Source organism: Neospora caninum, chromosome VIII, assembly GCF_000208865.1.
Source record: "Neospora caninum Liverpool complete genome, chromosome VIII".
In the NCBI taxonomy this organism is placed as follows: domain Eukaryota; phylum Apicomplexa; class Conoidasida; order Eucoccidiorida; family Sarcocystidae; genus Neospora; species Neospora caninum.
Window position 1 is genome coordinate 1568485 of NC_018395.1, and position 15461 is coordinate 1583945.

The 15461-nt window shown below is 55.1% G+C and overlaps 1 protein-coding gene across 1 annotated transcript; it reads left to right on the plus strand.

Moving 5' to 3' along the window:
- Positions 1-2000: 2000 nt before the first annotated feature.
- NCLIV_031970 (hypothetical protein) lies at positions 2001-15453 on the plus strand (the record flags this gene model as incomplete). The annotated part of the gene is made up of 14 exons (XM_003883393.1): positions 2001-3744; positions 4504-5081; positions 5420-6679; positions 7245-7720; positions 8329-9022; positions 9520-9923; positions 10255-10387; positions 10788-10916; positions 11265-11461; positions 11766-11988; positions 12491-12743; positions 13294-14576; positions 14793-14995; positions 15372-15453. 14 exons carry the CDS (start codon positions 2001-2003, stop codon positions 15451-15453), a joined length of 7659 nt encoding a protein of 2552 aa, XP_003883442.1.
- Positions 15454-15461: the final 8 nt, after the last annotated feature.

Sequence of the window (15461 nt, forward strand, 5' to 3'; positions counted from 1 at the left end):
GAGCGTATGGCTCTGGCCTGCGTCGTGAGATGCGACGACACGGGCTGCATCCTCTGCCGCACTCATTTCTAGAGACTTGCCACTTTGCCGTAAGGTGACTGGATCACTAGTCTCCAATTTGAAAACCAGACTACTGCCCACCCTTTCTTGGAAAAGAAACCTCACCTGCCTGCACCCCTGAAACAGAAACTACAGTCGAGCAGAAGGCCGGTTAGACGGATCCCGTGCACGCGAACAGATTTATCACCAAGTCCGACAAGCTGAGGGCTGGAGTGACAGCGATGGTGCAAACAAAAAAGGGCATAAGGCCTTTTTCCAATCTACCTGTAGACTTGCGACAGAGCGCTGTTTGGCACAGAGGGGCCTTTGGTTCGAGCCAGGCGGCACCTTCAGGTTTCTTGCGGTCTACGCCTACCTTCACAAACAACCCTCGTTGCTACTACATGGATGTGGCTTTTGTCTTTCGAACACTGGGACCATATACAGCTTTTTCCTTCCTGCCGTCTGTACATCCTTGAAATACCTCCCAGACCCCTCAATGGTGCCGTTTGCGAGGTACCTGGAGAAGCCCACTACTTCGCTGGTAACTGACCGGAAGCCTCCAAAGTCTGTGGCGTGGATTGGATGAATTGTAGCTCTCGTGTCACGTATCGCCCGCACAAAACCGACGAGCAGCATTCTGAAGAAACAGCGGCGGCGTAGCGACCCGCCTCACCTGCTTGGCGAAGTTTGTACCAATCTGAGACACATCAGGGTTACCGCGAAATAGATCTACAAAATTCTTTCATACCCCTTTCAATTTCCCCTATCCTTGACCGTCCCTCAAATAACTGAGACGGAAAAGAAGTGACTGACAGAATGAAGAAAGGGTAGAGACATCCCTGCTCTCTGCCGAAAAGATATGAGGACGACGAAACCCCCCCTTCAGTCTCTTTCCAAATGCTGCCGCATGCAGCCTCTGCTTCCCGCAGATAAGACGGGCGCCCCCCGCTTGAAAGCATTTTTTATTCGGCACCGCACGCAAAATAAACAATGGGAGAATGCCCTCCTGTCTCTTCTGTGCCATGGATGGCCACACGCGTTCACGGCGGCGAAAGTTTAGCGTGTTTTTCATTGGCTTTTTCGTCGGGGAAGACCGAACGCGGCACATGCCTACATGGGGAGATGCCTGGAAACGTAGCGCTTTCGCGGCGACGTGAAGTGTGGATGGCAGTCGCGGATTGCTGGAGGTTGTTTTCTGGTTTGAAATCTCGACCTCTTCCCAGGATGAGCGCGTTCCTCGTCGCTCACAATACCTTCGTTCTTTTTCTCCCTCTATTGCGATTGCTCTGGGCTTGGCCCGACTGTGTGGCGGACCATAGCGAAGACGTCCCTGTGTTCATTGCCTTCGGACCGAGTCTTTCCCGCTTTTGACCGTATGCTAACGAATTTCGACTATTCTTTGTCCACCCGGTGTCTTCCTGTATTTTCACGACGTCCCGACTCCGTACCTTTTCTTCCGGGACATCATACATGCACGCGAAGCGATATCTCTTTCTATCATACTTCCAGTCTCGGTCCAGTTTTTCGTTTCCCCTTTCTCCCGCCCCAATAGTTCCCGTGCGTACTTTTCTTGCAAAATTACCAGCCATTTTCATCCCTCTCCATTGTATGTGGTCGTGCTACACTCCAGCTTCTCTGCGCATGCGTTTTCCCGTTGTTTCAGTCCCGTGATTGATGTTCCTTCCTGTTTCCCCCTCACGAACCCTTTATTCGCTCCACTCCTGGTTGCAGGCAACTCTCGTGGGCGTCAACCGGGATCCGTTAGCGGCTTGCTTAACGCATGCTCGTCTTCTCGGTGGTCCAGTTCTCTCCAGTCGTCTGTTCGTGTCTGTGTCAGCTCTGTATACCCCTTTCTCCTTCGGTTTGTTCCCGGCCTCTCCGTGTAAGCGAAACGCAGGTGCAGGCCTCTCTGTCTCGGGTTCTGGCCGCATTCCTAATCTTTCCGAAAAGCCGAAAACATGCTGCCTAATGGCTCAGGGGGCTTTCGGCCCCCGCCCCCTGGGGGTTCTGGAGTGCATCCTGGACCTCCCCAGGTCCACCCGTGTCCGCCGACTGGGCATCTTCCTCCCGGGTTGCTGCCGCCACCTCCGGGGTTCCCTTTGGGCTTCCCGGGGTCACTTGGCCCGCCGTCTTCGTCGGCCCACCCCGGCGGTCTCTTTGTCCCTCCACAGGTGCCCCCCGCACCCGCTGCGTCGTCTCTGCCAAACGCCCCGTCTCAACGCCTCCCTCCTGGCGGCATGTTCATGCCGCCTCCAGGCTTCGCAGGCTTCCAACAGCCCCAGACCGGCGCGACTCGCCCGCTCCACATGTCCCCGCACGCCCAGACGCCGGCCGGTCGAGGACCTGGAGGCCCGGGGCCCTCTGGGCACAAGGGCGTTCCGGGGCACGGCCCTGGCGCTTCTGCCTCGCCCGGCTTGAGTGGCGCGAGTCCGAGCCCGCCAGGCGGGGCAGGGAAGTCTCCGTTCTACGGCAAGGACACCCGCAAACTCGAGGGACCGTCCTCGTCGTTCCCCACTGGAGCGCCGACCAAGGGCGAGAGCGGTCACGGCCCTGCGCACCCGTCTGTCTTTGCGCGCTACCCGCCGCCGCTCCCCGGCCCGGGCCACGGCCTGGCTGGAGGCCCTCCGAAGGAGGTCAGGCCGAAGATCAAGTCGGCGGAAGAGTTGCTGGCGGAGAAGGCGCGAAAATGGCAACAACTGAACACGAAGCGTTACGGGGAGAAGTCGAAGTTGGCGGGTGCGGGCCAGGACACGACGAAGGAGGAGATGCCTCCGGAGCATCTGCGTAAGCTGATCAAGGACCACGGGGACATGACGAGCAAAAAGTTCCGGCACGACAAGCGCGTCTACCTCGGCGCGCTCAAGTACGTTCCGCATGCAGTCTACAAGTTGCTTGAGAACATGCCGATGCCCTGGGAGCAGGTCCGAAACGTGGCAGTCCTGTACCACATCACTGGCGCCATCACGTTCGTGAACGAAATCCCCTGGGTAGTCGAGCCGATATACCTGGCCCAATGGGGCACGATGTGGATCATGATGCGGCGCGAGAAGCGCGATCGACGCCACTTCAAGCGCATGCGCTTTCCGCCCTTTGACGACGAGGAGCCGCCTCTCGACTACGGCGACAACGTCCTGGACGTCGAGCCGCTCGAGGCGATTCAAATGCAGCTTGACGAAGAGGAAGACGCTCCCGTCATCGACTGGCTGTACGACTCGAAGCCGCTCCAGCACGACCCGCGGTATCTGGCCGGGCCGTCGTATCGGCACTGGCGCCTCGAGATCCGTCAACTGAGTGTGCTGTATCGCCTCGCCAATCAGCTGGTATCGGATCTGCAGGACAAGAACTACTTCTACCTCTTCAACTTGGAGAGCTTCTACACGGCGAAGGCGCTGAACATGGCCATTCCCGGCGGGCCCAAGTTCGAACCCTTGTTCCGCGACTTGCACGAGGAAGACGAAGACTGGAACGAATTCAACGACATCAACAAAATCATCATCCGACAACAAATCCGCACTGAATACAAAATCGCCTTCCCGTACCTGTACAACAACCGCCCGCGGAAAGTCGCCATCGCCGTGTACCGAGAACCCACGTGCTCCTTTGTCAAACCGGAAGACCCGGACCTCCCCGCCTTCTACTACGACGCAATCGTCAATCCGCTGCCCGCCTACAAAAGTGGATCTTCCACTACCGTTCACCAAGGTCAGGACGAAATTCCAAATGAGAAACACACATGCAACTCGAGATTCGACTCGCCCGCGTTCTCTCCGACTCACATGTGCTCCTATCTGCGCGTCTACTCTAGTGGGCAAGCGACTTCTGCAGTGAAAAGCCGACTTCTATATACATATACATATATATGTATATACATATATACATGTACATATATATATATATATATATATATATGGATACAGATAGAGGTATTGTGGACGTACGAGAGGAGGAGCGGCCTCACCTGTGGGTAGGGAGTTCTTTGCGGTCGCGGCGCACGCGCGCTTGGTCATGCGCAAGCTGTTGCTGCCTCTTAAGTTTCAGTGCACTCTGTGCCTCTGCCGAACTTCACCGCTTGCCACACGTGTTAACCAAAATGGATATGTATTCACATATATATAGGTATATATTTATATGTTTCTGTGTATATACATATATATATATATAGGCATGCAGACGCGTTTGCCAAATGTTTCCCAGGGATCTCCTTTCTGTTTGTGTCTCTTTGTCGATGGCGGTTCTTTGGCCACGTGCACAGTCTCTGTGGGGAAAGCTACAGGTGCGGTCTCTTCGATTTTTCTTTGTTTCCGACTCTTCTCTTTGCGTCTTTTCTTTTCCCGTTTTTTGTCCCCCTATACGCTGGCCGGGCCCCCCGCTCGACTCGCTCGCTGTCCGTTGGGTTCTTTTTTTGCCGGCTCTCGGTTTTGTCCATTCTCCGTGTGCTTTCTCTGCCTGTTGTGTGCGCAGACTTTTCGGTGTTTGAGAACTTTGTTCTCCCGCGCGAGATCCAGCCGCTGCTGCAGGATGCGCCGCTGTCGACGGACACGACTGTGGACGGCATCATGCTGTACTGGGCCTGCCGGCCCTTCAACCTTCGCTCGGGGCGGACGCGCCGGAGCATCGATGTCCCGCTGGTCCAGTCGTGGTACCGGGAGCACGTCCCCACGAACTACCCCGTGAAGGTTCGCGTCTCTTACCAGAAGCTGCTCAAGTGCTGGGTGTTGAACCACTTGCACCAGCGGCCGCCCAAGTCTCTGAAGAAGAGGTACTTGTTCCGTGTCTTCAAGAGCACCAAGTTCTTCCAGTGCACCGAGTTGGACTGGGTGGAAGTCGGCCTGCAGGTTGCGCGCCAAGGGTACAACATGCTCAACTTGCTGATTCACCGGAAGAACCTAAACTACCTCCACTTGGACTACAACTTCAACCTGAAACCCGTCAAGACGCTCACGACCAAGGAACGCAAAAAGAGCAGATTCGGAAACGCCTTCCACCTGTGCAGAGAAATCCTCAGACTGACCAAACTCGTCGTCGACTCGCACGTCCAGGTAACCTGCAGGTTCCCTCGGAACCACCAAACAGACACTCAGCGACGCAGCTCGCCGCGCTCCACCCCCCCTCCTCGGTTGCCGTCCACACGCGCTATATCTGTCGATATCTATCGATGTCTATAGCTATGTATAGCACTCTGTCTCTGTATATCAAGCGTATATATATATATAGATATAGATATAGATATATATATGTATGTCGATAGAAAGGTATGTGGGCGAGAAATGTGTCCGTGGATGTGTGTGTGTGTGCGGCAGGCCGTTCGTGTGTGTGTGTGTGTGTGTGACTCTGAGGGTTGTTTCGTGTGGAGAGCCGTTTGTGTGTTTGCGTTCAGTACCGCCTGGGGAACGTCGACGCGTTTCAGCTGGCGGACGGTTTGCAGTACACTTTTGCGCACGTGGGTCAGCTGACGGGTATGTACCGTTACAAGTACCGTTTGATGCGTCAGGTGCGCATGTGCAAGGATTTGAAGCACTTGATTTACTACCGCTTCAACACGGGTCCGGTGGGGAAAGGCCCGGGTTGCGGGTTCTGGGCGCCTGTTTGGCGCGTGTGGCTTTTCTTCCTGCGGGGCGTCTTGCCGCTCCTGGAGCGCTGGCTGGGGAATCTGCTGGCCCGTCAGTTTGAGGGGCGCGTGTCGAAGGGCGTCGCGAAGACTGTGACGAAGCAGCGCGTGGAGAGTCACTTCGACTTGGAGTTGCGCGCGGCCGTCATGCACGACATCCTCGACACGATGCCGGAGGGCGTGAAGGCGAACAAGGCGCGCACGATCCTGCAGCACTTGAGCGAGGCTTGGCGCTGCTGGAAGGCCAACATCCCCTGGAAGGTCCCGGGGCTGCCGGCGCCTGTGGAGAACATGATTTTGCGGTACGTGAAGATGAAGGCGGATTGGTGGACGAACGCGGCGTACTACAACCGCGAGCGCATTCGGCGCGGAGCGACAGTCGACAAGACAGTGTGTAAGAAGAACCTCGGCCGCCTTACCCGTCTCTGGCTGAAGGCCGAGCAAGAGCGCCAGCACGCGTACCTCAAGGACGGGCCGTACATCACGGGTGAGGAGGCCGTGGCGATCTACACGACGGCGGTGCACTGGCTGGAGAGCAGGAAGTTCACACACATTCCCTTCCCGCCGCTGAACTACAAGCATGACACGAAGCTTCTCATTCTCGCCCTTGAGCGCCTCAAGGAGTTGTACTCGGTCAAGTCGCGGCTGAACCAGGTACAGAGGGAGGAGCTGGGCCTGATTGAGCAGGCGTACGACAACCCGCACGAAGCGCTGTCCCGCATCAAGCGCCATCTCCTGACGCAGCGCGCTTTCAAGGAACTGACTCTCGAGTTCATGGACCTCTACAGCCACCTGGTCCCGATCTACGAGGTCGACCCGCTGGAGAAAATCACTGACGCGTACCTCGACCAGTACTTGTGGTACGAGGCCGACGCCCGACACCTGTTCCCCAACTGGGTGAAGCCCGCCGACTCGGAGCCGCCGCCTCTCCTCGTCTACAAATTCTGCCAAGGAATCAACAACTTGACAGACGTATGGAAAACCAGCGACGGCGAAGCTGTCGTCCTCCTCGAAACCAAATATGAAAAGGTAAGCAAAGACCGCGCGACACGCGACGCCTGGTTGAGGTGGATTGCGATCTGCGGGACGAGAGAGCTCTGGGAGGGTCGGTGCGCACTGGTGGCGAATGGCGCGTGGGTTTTCTTTTGATCGCCCAGCAGGCGCTTCCTCGCGCTCCGACTCTCTCCGTCCGTGGCTGTGGATAAAATCTCTGGCGGTGCCTTGCCTTCCGCCCTCCTCTCGCTTTCTCTTTGACCTTCGGCGCACGCGTGCGTCTCCGTACTTGCCAAGGGTGGTGGTGTCGGATCCCTTCCCGTCCTCGCGTCGAGCGTTTGTTCTCGCGACCCCGCGGGGGCGTGCGCCTCGGTCCGTGCTTTCGCGTCTCAGGTGTATAGACAGCTGAGCCTTTGCAGCCTGTCGGATCGCCGTGGGCTACGTTTCCGTTCCGTCAGTCTGCAGTGTCGCGTGCTTGTTTTCCGCCAGTTGCTTCCGAGTCTCGCGGCGGCCTCTTCGCGTCTTTTTCTCTCCCTTTCGTGCACTGGTTTCCCGGATTTTCATCTCTGCTCCTCTCGGCGTTTCCTCTGGCGTGCTCCAGGTGTACGAGAAGATCGACTTGACGCTTCTCAACCGTCTGCTTCGGTTGATTGTTGACCATAACATTGCGGATTACATCACGGCGAAGAACAACGTGAACATCAACTTCAAAGACATGAACCACATCAACTCGTTCGGCCTCATTCGCGGTCTGCAGTTCGCGTCCTTCGTCTTCCAGTACTACGGCTTGATTCTCGATCTCCTCATCCTCGGGCTGACTCGCGCCACGGAGCTGGCCGGGCCACCAAACTTGCCGAACGACTTCCTGACCTTCACGGACGTCGAGACGGAGACTCGACACCCGATTCGACTCTTCTGTCGATACATCGATCGCTTCTGGATCGTCTTCCGCTTCGAGAAGGAAGAGGCAAGAGACCTCGTCCAGAGATACCTCACCGAGAACCCTGATCCGAACAACGAGAACATCGTCGGCTACAACAACAAAACGTGCTGGCCGAGAGACTGCCGCATGCGAAGGTAGGAAAGGAAACGCCCTCGCTTCCAGACAGCCAGTCAAAAAACAGTCAAAGCGGAGAGGGGCCGAACTTTTCGCGCGGGTCGCCGAGTGTCAGCGCGCGAGGAAAACAGCGAACACGCGAGTTTTGCGACCGACAAGGTGCCAGCGGGCGCGGCTTCACACGTATTTCTCCAAGGCGGTCTACACATCTATAGACTCATGCACACACAAATACAGATCTAGGCATGTGGTGTGATTCCTGCATCGACGCATGCCGTGCTCAATCTACAGACGTGCTGGACATGCGTAGTCCTCAACTAGAGCTATATGGTCGTGTGGCCTATCCTGCAGGTAGTGCCGATATAACTATATATATATATTCTTACATACATCTATAAAATATATATGTATAAGAAGAGAGGCATTCCTGTGTTCTGCAGGGATTGGACGACTGCGTTTCGGGGGACCGTTCGTGTATCTTTTGCGTGGCCGCTGTCGCCTTCCCCTGTGTTCGCAAGCCGGGCGTTTTTCGTTAGTCCTGAGTTTAGAGTTGTTTAAAAAGCAGTGCTTTCTCCTGTTTAATAAACATTCACCTGAACCGTGCTGTTGCCGCGTTTCCCCTTTTCAGAATGAAACACGACGTGAATTTGGGTCGCGCGGTGTTTTGGGAGATCGAGAATCGGCTGCCGCGGAGTGTCTCTACACTAGAGTGGAGCAACTCGTTCGCGTCGGTGTACTCGAAAGACAACCCGAATCTGCTGTTTGAGATGTGCGGGTTCGAAGTGCGCATTCTGCCCAAGATCCGCACGTACACCGAGGAGTTCTCTCAGCGCGAGGGCGTGTGGAAGCTCCAGAACGAAGTGACGAAGGAGATGGCGGCGCAAGCCTTCCTCAAAGTCGGCGACGAAGGCATGAAACGCTTCGAAAATCGCGTGCGGCAAATCCTCATGGCCAGCGGTGCAACGACCTTTACCAAGATCGCGAACAAGTGGAACACGACGCTCATCTCCCTCATGACGTACTTCCGCGAAGCCGTCATCCACACGGAGGCGCTCCTGGACCTCCTCGTCAAATGCGAGAACAAAATCCAAACGCGAATCAAGATCGGGCTGAACTCGAAAATGCCCTCGAGGTTCCCCCCCGTCGTCTTCTACACCCCGAAAGAGCTCGGCGGCCTCGGCATGCTCTCCATGGGACACATCCTCATTCCACAGAGCGACCTGCGCTACTCGAAACAAACCGAGACGGGAATCACGCACTTCCGCAGCGGCATGACGCACGAAGAAGACCAACTCATCCCCAACTTGTACCGCTACATCCAGGTACACACTGCGACCAAAGCGGCCTGTGTGGGCGTTCAGGGATAACTGGGCGGAAACAGTTTCAGGACTCTTGCACCGGCACGGGTACACATAGCCATACTATTTACACATTCATGTGATGCAAAAATCCGGTGCTGACCGGCGCGCAACCAAGACACAAATACAGCCTCTTTCGTATTCTTGTGTATTTTAATTCACGTGACTCGAGGACTGTATAACTGGAGTTATAGTTATTTAACTACCGCAGGTACATATGCTTTGAGATAGGGATGTGGACACATTTACGTCTGGAATATATCAATACACGTGTATCTCTCTCTCTCTCTCTCTATATATATATATATGTATTTATGTTATGCCGTGGAGGACTCGAGTAACCGTGTGTGTGTCTTGCGTTCTCCCGTCTTCTCGGCGCGGCTCCTGCGTCGGTCTGTCTCCTTTGCCTTGCCGTGCGCGGGATCTGTCTCCGTGTCTCCTGTCTCCTCTCGCCGTTTCAGACCTGGGAGTCGGAGTTCATCGAGTCTCAGCGTGTGTGGGCCGAGTACGCGCTGAAGCGCAGCGAGGCGGCGGCGCAGAATCGGCGGCTGACTCTGGAGGATTTGGAAGACTCGTGGGACCGCGGGATTCCGCGCATCAACACTCTGTTCCAGAAAGACCGACACACTCTCGCGTACGACAAAGGCTGGCGAGTGCGACAAGACTTCAAGCAGTACCAGCAGATGAAGGCGCACCCCTTCTGGTGGACGCATCAGCGCCACGACGGGAAACTCTGGAACTTGAACAACTACCGCACAGATATGATTCAGGCTCTTGGAGGCGTCGAAGGCATCCTCGAACACACCCTCTTCAAGGGCACTTACTTCCCCACCTGGGAAGGTCTCTTCTGGGAGAAGGCTTCCGGGTACGTTGTGCGCGGCGGCGCTGTGCGCGAGGGATTCGGCGCTGGCCGTTTTCTGGAGCGAACGGATGGAGAGGAGGCGGATTTCGAGGGGATTCAAACGTCTTTCGTGCCTTCTCTCCCGCATGCGCCTCCGCGAAACCCTGCGCTGCGTCGTCCATCTCACCCATCGTTGCTCGCGCTGTTTGGGTGCCTGTTGGGGTGCCTGTGTGCATCTCTCCGGCACACGTCCTTTTTGCGCTTCTTTCTCGTTGCGTCCCGCCCTTCCTTCTCTCGTGGTTGCCGCACTTCTACGGCTCTTTTTTTGTTTGTTCCGGGGCGTTGTCTGTCGCAGATTCGAAGAGAGCATGAAGTACAAGAAACTGACGAACGCGCAGCGGTCTGGTCTGAATCAAATTCCGAATCGTCGCTTCACCCTGTGGTGGTCTCCGACGATCAACAGAGCGAACGTCTACGTCGGTTTCCAGGTGAGTCGCTTTTCTTCGCGCAGCCGGCGTATCTCTTTTGCCGCTTTCGCGCGTGACGCCACTCGCAGCGGGCCTCTTCTCTGTTTCTCCTGGATGTTTCGGATGCTTCGAAACTTTGCGGCCTTCGCCGTCTTCATTTCGTCTGTGTGTGCTCGGCTCTCCGAGAACTCGTGATTTCCCGCGTGTGGATCCCGTCCTCGGGGCAGTGCGACTTCACAACCGTTCTCCGTGAACGGTTTTTGAGAAAGTTTTCCTGAAGAAAGGCCCCGCGGGGAAGGGATACGGGTTGGTCTCCTCTCGTTGAACGGGCTTGGTGTGCATACGGCTGTCGAGTGTCGGTGAAAGACAGCTTTCAGCCTTTTCGCGCGTCTTTCTCTGTCTTTTTTTTGCTTTTGAACAGGTGCAATTGGATTTGACGGGTATTTTCATGCACGGCAAAATCCCCACTCTGAAGATTTCCCTGATTCAAATTATGCGTGCCCATCTGTGGCAGAAGGTCCACGAGTCGATCGTCATGGATCTGTGTCAGGTGAGGAAAGGAATTTCCTCCGCGGGGTCCGCGCAACGGAGCGCGTGGTGAAGGTCACGCTGGCGTTGTCGCCGTGCTCGTGCGTCGGAAATCTCCACGCATGACTGTCCCAGACACAACTCACGCCTTCCCGGCGACACATGACAGAAAGTGGAGTCGAGGCACAAGAAATCTATCACGATCCACATGTGAATAGACCTATATTTCTGTATGGATATGCAGGTTGATCCATGTGTCTACGATACGTCGGTAGAGTTGTAGAGACGGATGCACACAAATGGATGTTGGAGGTTGTAGATTTTTCTCTGGATCTGAGATGGTGGGATGCGTCGATTTTGTCGTTTTCAGGTGTTCGACTTGGAGCTGGACTCGCTGGAAATCGAAATGGTTCAGAAGGAAACGATTCACCCTCGCAAGTCGTACAAGATGAACTCGTCCTGCGCCGACATTCTCCTCTTTGCGGCGTACAAATGGCAGGTTTCGAAACCGTCGCTGCTTGCTGACGGCAAGGACGTTATGGACGGCACGACGACTTCCAAATACTGGTAGGAAGAGACTCGGAGTTAAGATTCAAAACACAAGCGGTGTCTTCCCGGTTTCGTCTTGCCTTCGTCTCGCTTGGAAGGATCTCCCCTGCGTCCCCCCTCGTGTATTCGCCCATTTACTGATATCCATACACTTAAACATTATATTTGTGTGTATATATATGTATATATATGTATATATGCAAGGATAGCTGTCTGAATTTACGTGTGCGTAGTTAAATGATTCTATCACTGCGTATCTATGTATATGCATATATTTATGTTTGGGCTCACGAGTCTTTTCTGTGGGAATGTGGTGTTTCAGGTTGGATATTCAGCTGCGTTGGGGCGACTTTGACAGCCACGACATTGAACGCTACTGCCGCAGCAAGTTCCTGGACTACACCACAGACAACATGTCGATTTACCCGTCTCCCACGGGAGTGCTGTTGGGCGTCGACTTGGCGTACAACCTCCACTCTGGATTTGGCAACTGGTTCCCTGGATTAAAGCCTCTCATGCAACGCGCCATGAACAAAATCATGAAGGTACCCACAAATTCTTGCACGCATCTAATATGTATATATATTTATATATATAACTGTGTATACGTGTGCAGATGTCATGAGGTATGATACCTTCGCGGTGGGGACTGCACATCTTATGCCGTCGCTCCTTTTTTGTTGTTTTACCAAGAAAAATGTGTATTCTATGGCCTCTCTGCAGGGTGTGCGCGCGCACGCTTGCACACGTGATGAATTTGTGTTCTTCATGCTTTAGCCACGAAAGCCTTTGTGGGGGTACATACCTATTCACATACATATATATATATATATATATACATATATATACATACAATCCTGTGCATCAGTATATATATGCATATTTATGTATGTTTCTATGGGTGTGGGTGTCTCTTTTTGCGTGCGGTGCTTTGTGGTTTCGCAAGGAACTGGGAACTTGTGTGGGGCAAAGAGGGACGGTTTTTTTCTCTCTCTCTCTCTCGCTTGGTTTCACTGTCTCGCTGCTTTGCTGTGTTTTTTCTGACAGTCGAACCCGGCGTTGTACGTTTTGCGCGAACGCATCCGAAAGGGCTTGCAGCTGTACTCTTCGGAGCCGACTGAGCCTTACTTGACTTCCCAGAACTACGGAGAGTTGTTCAGCAACCAGACGATTTGGTTCGTGGATGACACGAACGTGTACAGAGTGACAATCCACAAGACGTTCGAGGGGAACTTGACGACGAAACCTGTGAACGGCGCAATCTTCATCTTCAACCCAAGAACAGGCAAGACGCGAGCCCGTGAACAAGACACACGCGAGGAAAATACCTTTCAGCGTACCACCTCTTCCTATATATATACATAAATATACATAAATATACATGTATATCTTTCTATACGTATACATATCTCGCGTTTCTACATGCATGTATGTCCGTCTATCTGTATGTCTCTGTATCTTCGTCCATCAGTATGTTTTTCTGGTTCCGGTGTGAGTCTCCATTCTCATGCGGGAACGCGTAGCAGTGGGTGCGTAGGAGAGAGAGGGGATTCGAACCCGCTAGCGGAGCGAACCGTGTCACGACGCGAAGCTGGGGAGGCTTTTTCCGTGCATCTGTCCGGCAGGACGACGCAGCTCTCTGCATTGCAAAAGTGTCTCCGCGCCGCCCGCCTTCCCCCCCCACCCGAGGGGGTCGAGATTTTTGTCTCTGCGTGTGTTGCAGAGATATCTGTGTATATCTTGTGCGCTCTCCGTCTCTGTATTTTTTGTCGATCCCTCTTCCGTTCTATCGCAAAGGTATCAGCGGTCTCTGTGTTCCCGCTCGCTTTTGTGTTTTGGGTTGTGTGTAGGGCAGTTGTTTTTGAAGATTATTCACACGTCCGTGTGGGCGGGTCAGAAGCGTCTGACGCAGTTGGCCAAGTGGAAGACGGCGGAGGAAGTTGCCGCGTTGATTCGTTCCTTGCCGGTTGAGGAGCAGCCGAAGCAGCTGATTGCGACGCGCAAGGGGATGCTCGATCCTCTCGAGGTGCACTTGCTGGATTTCCCGAACATTGTGATCAAAGGCAGCGAGTTGAATCTGCCGTTCCAGGCGATCATGAAGGTGGAGAAGTTCGGGGACATGATTTTGAAGGCCACGCAGCCCGAGATGGTGCTCTTCAACATGTACGACGACTGGCTCAAGTCGATTTCGTCGTACACGGCCTTCTCGCGTCTCCTGTTGCTCCTGCGTGCCATGCACGTGAACACGGAGCGGACCAAGATCATCTTGCGGCCGAACAAGACGACGGTGACGCAGAGTCACCACATCTGGCCGAGTTTGACGGACGAGGAGTGGATTCACGTGGAAGTTGCGCTCAAGGACTTGATCCTCGCGGACTACGGGAAGAAAAACAACGTGAACGTCGCGTCGCTGACGCAGTCCGAAATCCGCGACATCATTCTCGGTATGGAGATCTCGCCGCCGTCGCTCCAGCGACAGCAAATCGCGGAGATCGAGGCGCAGACCAAAGACGTCAGCCAGGTGACGGCGACGACGACGCGCACGGTGAATGCGCACGGCGACGAGATCATCGTCTCGACGCAGAGCCCGCACGAGCAGCAGGTTTTCAGCTCCAAGACAGACTGGCGGATCCGGGCGATCTCCGCGGCGTCGCTCCACCTGCGCACGCACCACATCTACGTGAACTCGGACGACATCAAGGAGTCGGGGTACACGTACGTGTTGCCGAAGAATCTGCTGAAGAAGTTCATCTGCGTGTCGGACTTGCGCACGCAAATCGCCGCGTACTTGTACGGCGTCTCGCCGCCGGACAACGAGCAAGTGAAGGAGGTGCGCGCCATGGTCTTCGTCCCTCAGGTCGGGAGTCACCAGACGGTGTCGCTGCCGCAGACCCTGCCGGAGCACGCGTACTTGGCGGACCTCGAGCCGGTCGGGTGGATCCACACGCAGCCGAACGAGAACCCGCAACTCTCGCCGCAAGACGTCACGGCCCACGCGAGGATTCTGAACGAAAACAAAACCTGGGATGCCGCATCCACCGTCATCATCACGTGCTCCTTCACCCCAGGCAGCTGCTCACTCACCGCCTACAAACTCACCCCGCAGGGGTACCAGTGGGGGAAATCCAACAAGGTACGCGAGGGGCGGGCGGGGGGGGAGTTTAGGAGACGCGCAGAACCAGGACAGCCGCTCAGGAGAAGAGCCCGGAAGGGGGGAGCGCTACAGGGGTATCAGCCGTATCTAGTGTTGATGGACTGTCGTCCGCCCCCGCGTCGCGTCGGGGACTTCCCGCTCACCACGGCGCCGCGATCTCATCTTTGTGGTTTCTCCTTTCTGTGTGCACGGCAGGACACGGGTCCGAATCCTCAAGGGTACTTGCCCACGCACTACGAGAAGGTTCAGATGCTGCTGAGCGACGTCTTTGTCGGGTTCTTCATGGTGCCGGAAGGCGGACTCTGGAACTACAACTTCATGGGCGTCAAGCACTCGCCGTCGATGCGGTACAACCTCGTCCTCGACATGCCGAAGGAATTCTACCACGAGCAACACCGGTGAGAAAAAACCGTCGAGTCCTCGCCAGCCGTGTCGGGGGGCGTTGCCGATCTCCGGAGAACGAGGCCCTCGGAGCCGAAGCTATGGGAAGAAAGCTGTACACACAGGGTGGAGAACCGGTAGATTCTGGATTTTCCAGAAAGCTAGAGTTTTCCCACGTGATTTCGCAAGGGTCGTTCTCGCGTTTTTCAACGCACACGCGGATAAGTCGCGTCAACAACGCTCTCAGAGAGTCGATGAGAGAGAAAATAACATCCGTGGCGCAGCGTTTGGTGTGGATCTCCTGCTGTTTGTGCGGCGTCGTCTCTTCTCTTCGATTGTTTGAGAAATACATTTGTGTTTTCGGACTTTTGGGGCGCGCGGGTGCGTTTTCAGGCCTTCGCACTATCTCCAGTTCACTCAGATGGAGACGACAACAGAGACCGCCGGAGCAGATCGAGAAGATCTCTTTGCCTGAGCGAACCG